The sequence below is a fragment of the Bacillus rossius genome, chromosome 6 (genome assembly GCF_032445375.1).
Source record: "Bacillus rossius redtenbacheri isolate Brsri chromosome 6, Brsri_v3, whole genome shotgun sequence".
In the NCBI taxonomy this organism is placed as follows: domain Eukaryota; kingdom Metazoa; phylum Arthropoda; class Insecta; order Phasmatodea; family Bacillidae; genus Bacillus; species Bacillus rossius.
This window is the reverse complement of record NC_086334.1, coordinates 31,322,722-31,329,234: the sequence shown is the minus strand read 5'-3', so window position 1 is coordinate 31,329,234 and position 6,513 is coordinate 31,322,722. Positions and strand designations below refer to the sequence as shown.

At 38.9% G+C, this 6,513-nt stretch overlaps 1 protein-coding gene across 3 annotated transcripts in view; it reads right to left on the bottom strand.

The window, feature by feature from the left end:
- Positions 1-206: 206 nt before the first annotated feature.
- Positions 207-6,513, bottom strand: part of LOC134532972 (dystroglycan 1) — a 531,384-nt gene continuing 525,077 nt past the window's right edge. For all 3 annotated transcript variants that reach the window (XM_063370062.1, XM_063370061.1, XM_063370063.1), the window contains exons 12-14: positions 6,146-6,373; positions 3,113-3,283; positions 207-2,089 (exon numbers count right to left, since the gene is read on the bottom strand). In XM_063370062.1, the coding sequence (XP_063226132.1) occupies positions 1,136-2,089; positions 3,113-3,283; positions 6,146-6,373 (1,353 nt within the window). In that variant the 3' untranslated portion in view covers positions 207-1,135. The remainder of the gene's footprint in view (positions 2,090-3,112; positions 3,284-6,145; positions 6,374-6,513) is intronic.

The following is a 6,513-nucleotide window of genomic DNA, read 5'->3' as shown; positions in this document are numbered from 1 at the left end:
TTTAATTTAAGTATCATGTATCTGGGCTAGAAAGTGTACTTAGAAGTGATAGTTTACTATTTCTCATTTGAGCTACATGATGGTATTGATGGTACAAATAAGAAAGTATTTACTCTCGATGTATAGTAATAGCCAAGACACTATCTAAAATGTGGGGATGTAACTTCAACTAATGTAGTGGCAAGCGCAAGTAACATTGCACTGTATTACAACATAATCTAAATTTATTAATTATGTCATGGTACAGTTTGTTTTATACCACAAAATAAATACAAAGTGCATAATATTTCAACATGAAATAAAAAAAATTACATGATCAAATGTTAAGCTATATCAGTACAGGACAAAATAATATATAACAAAATTGGACACAATACGAAGAAGAAAAATACATCTCTTTGTTTAGCATTTTATGAATATTTATATCACACACTTATTTTATCACTACTAGGAATTATTTTAACAGATATAACTGCATGGTTGCCAACTTTCTATGTCCACATTAAAATTTTATAAAAAAAAAGTTTGATCATCAATAATTCAGGCCAGGAAATAATTTCAATCAGTACAGTTTACACATGCTTTAGAGTTTTTTTAACATGTTTTATGACAGATATTTCACTTCCATTATGTGTACCTCTCATACACACAAATAAACTAAATAATAGTTCAAAGCCTAAGTAGGAAAGTATACATACAATGTTTGTGGTAACTTAGCATAACGTTTCTATGCAACATGTGTTTACGGCAGGTGTTCAAATGTTTTCAAACAAACCACATTTATGTTCTTCAAAGAAATTCTTGAAACTAACTGTAGAGTATCTTGAATGCTGCTCCGGTATCATACAAAATACTATTCACTTTCAAAAAAAAACTACATCAGAAAATCAAAGTCTCAATTCATTTATAAAAACTTACGTTAGTTTCACTATCACAATGGCCAACATATACACATAAAAAAGTCATTGTTTTGCATACACGAAGAGACATTTGCCCCCGTCCTGGCAGTGGCACCAACACTACACTAAATGTGGAATGAAGACAACTTGCAGTATTGTCGTGGATGGGGCCAAGCGGTGGTACGTGGAAGGCACCGGGTGATCATCTCCTCGTCTAGTATAGGGACTCGTACGTGTTAGGGAGGTACATACGGGGGTGGCTTGCGGTATATGGGCGTGGGCATGGGGCGGTTGTGACGGCCAGAGTCTCGGTTGGAAGTGAAGGGCGGGGGAGGCTGATAGGGAGCATCGTCAGAAGGAGGGTCCCCTCCCAAGAGGGGGTGTGCTGCCGTGGGAGGGGGTGAAGCCCTATCCTCATTTCCTCGCTGGTATTCGGGCGGTGGCAAGGGTGGCTTCTCCTCTTTCATGATCACCGGACTCTTGTTGCCCGGGTCTGGGCGTTCTTCCAGCTCGTCTTGGAAGATGACAGGTATGCCCTTGTTGCGGAAACTTTGGCGTTCATCTTCCTCCCCCACGTTCATTTTGCCGGTGCGGCGTCTCCGGTACAGAACGCAGGCCACCGCTCCAGCCAGCAGTAGCATGGCAGCTATTATCACCGCTGGAACTATGAACGTCACGAGGTATTCTTCGGAAGAGCTGACAGGTTGGGAGTCGTCAGGTGCTGTTTCGTCAACTGGCAAATTCCTATCCACTTCAGGTTCATGAACTCTGGTCGAGCCTCCTTGGCACAGTCCCATCGGTACGAGTTCCAAGTTCACGACGGGAAATTCCTGACCCATGACAATCGCCACACGTTCGGACGTGCTTCCATCGCCTTTTATGAGCATCTGTTTCAACTGCCGGATTTCCGAATGTGGACAGTGGTCCACCGGAAGTGAGCGATTGAACCACGATATGACCGTACTGCCTTGAGTGATATTTTTCAGTACCACTGTGCTCGTGTTGTGGTCGTCGAAAAGTTCACCAACTTTCTCGACAAACTTGCGTTTCTGTGCAGCACTCTGTACAAAAGATTCGTACGGAATGTTCAGTTTCATTCGGAACTCAACATTGTACAGCGACGCAGGGGCGGGGTGCACGACCACCACCAAGCCATCATTGGCCATCAGCCCTGCACTGTCCTCGCAAACCTGAAACAAATATCCAAAGAAATAAATGTTAAAATTTTGGTGAAAAGTGAAAAATTTTTTCTTAATGTGCTGAACATAAACAAAGTAAAATCAAACACATATGAACGACTCTACCAATAACCAATAAGTGGGACAAGCTCTGTCACATTTTGCTTGTAGCACATTGCTAATTAACAGTACCAGTGATTCAATATGTAATTTTATTAAAATGAAGTGCTTGTTTCTTTATCAACTATTTTGATAAAATAAAGGAACTAATAATATATTCAAAGGTACTGATAATTTTTAAAAAAAATTTAGATTATAGTTGCCCAAAATTTATACTTTTGCACTAAGTTAGTTTTACAAACCATAATGATTAAACTATTTGGATTCCCTAAACACAAAAACTGTGTCTAAAGGTGCCATGCTAGGTGGCCAGACAGATCAGTCTAGTTCACGATGTCGGAGAGACGATATTGACTATTATGATATTCAGCTAGCTGTCACAGTATGTAAATGTAAAAAGAAATAGTTTCATTAAATTAATATGAAAAAAAATATGAAGAATGTCATTATTTGATGAAGCAGTTGTGTGTGAGAGAGAAGCCAAAATTATTGATTATCTCAGGATAAATACAACTCAGTTGATAGCATTGACCTGTATATTCCTGCTTTCTATGTTCTTCCATTTATTCATTCCATAAACATGGATATTTTTGTACTACTTCAATGAAAAATTCCATCGTACAAAAGTACAACCCAATTCCAATCAAAAACAGAATTTTTATTTACTATCTGCACATGCACAAAGTCAGCTACTTTTAAAAAAATAGCCGAGAACGAAACACCTGGCAACGTTTTCTCGTAAGCAAAATTGTATTGAATGCTGTAACCAGTTTACATTCTATTTGAAAATTTTTAAATCTTGCAGATAAAATGTTTTAGAAGTTAGTAGTTACACAAGCAAGATGTAGTAAGTTAAGCTCAAAAATAATTTTTTACATTTGCCTGTAGATTAAAGCAAACCGCTCTACACATTACCAGTTGGTATTCTCTCCTGCCCTCATCATTTCTGGAGGGTATCCCATAAAACTCTTGGTTCTTGGCATCAAACTGCAGCCAGTGGGTGGGGTCGATCGGCATCCGGTTCATTGTCAGCAGCGACAGCTTCAGGTGACGGGCGCTGCCGTCCTCGGGATCATAGAAGGAATCCTGAAACAAGTGATCATTGATTGGTAAGTATCTATAGCAAAATAAAATGTCAAATTGCATCTCGTTGGTTAAATTACTTATGTAAATAAGAAATAATAGAGGAATAATTTTACATAAAGAGAAAGGAAAACCCATTTATTGATTAGTGTGACCAAAATTTTGATAACTTGATAGTTGAACTTATCACCCTGACTCTTGTAAATTATTTATTTCAAACTGTAAATTATGGAATGACTAAAAAAATTGTTACTCTCATACTGTAACAGGCGGATTGCCTGGTCCCCTGAGTTTCTTCGTACTCTTACCTTTGTCTTGACATGGAATTGTTTTTAACAGAGTGACTATAATGATGATATAGGGTATGTGTGAACCATAAAATGTTTGGGCCAAAGCATTTATACACAGAAGTACATAAATTCTTACCGTATTTGAGAAAGTAAATAGCAAGACAGGAACTATGTGCACATCTCTGCCTCCTAGCCCAGTTAACTACTACTTTCACTCAAACCACCCAGACAGTGCTGGACACACAACAAATCATTAAAATTCTCTCGACTAACAAAATTTAATGTGCCCAATTACTTTTTTAAAAATTCTCTCAGGTAAATATATGCCTATTTCAGCACATGAGAATGCTTCATGGTTAGAAAGCTTGAAATTCATTCTTGTCAGTCAAACATTAGTAAAAACTAACTAAATAGTAAGCAACTGGACTCGTTGCAAGCTAATGTTTTTAAGATAAAGAAAGGGCAGTATGATGGGTCAAGGGTATGTGGAAGAAGGAAAAGGCAGGGGGCAAGAGACATAGTTAGGGACACACATTTTTCGAGAAAAGATTTAGAGACTAGCTGAAAGTTAAATCACTATAGTATCATCTGTGTTTCATGTTTGTTTGAATTCTTCAGCGTCTAGTGGCTCGGTCAAATAAGGCAATGGCTTCTCTCGCATATGATCGCTAATTACATGGAAGAAACCGTTGGTATGGGTACAGGTACCGGCAGATATTTGTGCATGCGATTCCCCCTCCTACTTGCTAGACAAGTTCATCACGGCCCAGTCTGTGGACAGGCGACAACAGTAGGGCCTAATGACATATGCATTTTGGTATTTGTTCTTGAGTAACAACAGCAAACATTAGAGAACAGTACAGGACACAGAGACATTTATTAGGGACAACATATCTAATAGTGCATACATATCACTTTATAATTTTATAAGAAAAAAGTAAAAAACAGATACAATCAAATGAAATTTAAGAATAATGGTTTTGAACAATAAGACTTCTGAACACAATTTTCTTTAAACATAAACCATACTAAAAAAGAGTTCTCTTGTCGAAACTGTGAGGCTCAATACAAATTTTTGTTTTGTGTATGCGAATAAATTTTTTCTCATTACGTGAAATGCAACAAGAAAAAGTAAGTATCGTCAAAATGAAATTAAATGCAGTTATGATAAACATATCTTAGAAAGGAGAAAAGGACAAATTAATATTTATTTTCTATATTGTACAGAAATTATATGGATACAACATTCACGCCATCTAAAATATTTTTCAAATTAAAATGTTACCTTGCTCATAATAACTGCATTTTATTAGTGTGCATACTGGTTAGATTATTTCAACAAATTTGGTAGTGAATCCCTGCAGCAATGGCATTCAGCAAGACATTTTAAACTTGAATTTTTAAAAAACGAATACTGGCGGTGACTTAATTAAGTTTAATATAATTTTTTTTGCATGATTTAGACAATTTTTTCACTATATCATGCTTTTTCCTGGGGTTGTTTGAGGCTCATTTGACTGTTCTCTACTTGCTTTATGAATAATGCTCATGGCTCTTTCATTAACGGCAGTATATTTGGAAGCTCTTAATGTTGCCCTCTGAAGCGACTCTAAAAAAAGAACCTTTTTTAGCCTCTTCATCACAACACTGTCACATACTTTATAATTACGTGTTCACTGCTGTGAATAACTTACCCGTACCAGTCTAACCATCTTTTATACTTAACAGCCTTCCACGCAACTGAACTCGCCATAGCTGATGTTTGTAGAACAGCTGATAGCATCGCCTGACCTGCGCATGCATCCATCCCCCCCCTCGAGTAGCTTACCACCGATCCCTCCGCTCAGGTATGAACAAACGTCTGCCGGTACCAGTATACCTTGTTTGATGTAATGGACGTTAAAAAGATTTGTTCGCAAAAAATTCCAGCCCCAACACATAGTCTATCCATGATGGTCAAAGATTTGGGGTGAGGGATAGGTGAGTGAGGTTGTACATGGAGAGAAACTGGGAAGCTGGCTGCATCGAGGAAGAAGCGACCATGAGTAGAAGATGAAGAGGGTGCGGAGGAGAACGGAAAAGAGGTTAACACTAGTTTTATGAGCAGACCTGGTGGGAGTGGAACAGACTCGAGGGTAAAGTATTGGAAGTGAGGAAGAAGCTGAAAGGTGTAGAGTAAGATAGGATGGAAATGTCTCCTTGCCACCAGGTGGAAGCCCAACTGCAATCTGTTCAATCAAGCATATATGGACGTAGTTATACAAAAAGGAACCAACCCACATGAAACCTATTCTGAGTATTTTGACGTTAAAGTTAATTATAAATTGTAATTCTCCTGTTGATAATATAATGTGGGTATAATTTTAATGGTCTAGTATAAATACTGATATAATAATAGCAACGACGGTATGATCAACCTTGTATTATTTTAATTTATTTTCTAATAAAATATAAAAAAATTGTGGGTTGGTTCCTTTTTGCATAACTACGTCCAATTATAATCCAAGAAAGTTGCTGCCCGTGTAGCATCTGACAATCATCGGGAAATAAACGAGTGAGAGGCACGGCGTCCTACCTCGGGCACCTTGAACACCAGGAGCTGGCCGACCGTGGCGTTGATGTGGTCCACCTGGTTCCTGGCCACGGGGGGGAAGTTGTCCTGCGGAGTGCGGGGCGGGGCCGGAGGGGGGGCGGGCTCACACTGCCCGAGGCCGCGGTAGGTCACCTTCTTCACCCGCACCGACGGCAGCAGCGCGTCCTTGAGGGCGGTCGACGGGTCCCCATTATCGTTCAGCACCATCACCTGGAACCACATCCGGAGTAGGGTTTAACACAGTGCTGCCAACTTCCAGACACGTCAATCGGTAATCACATTTCTGCATGCAATTCAACTCGCACTACACAAACACTATGAATTGTATGCTAGATGCTAGATTACAAAAT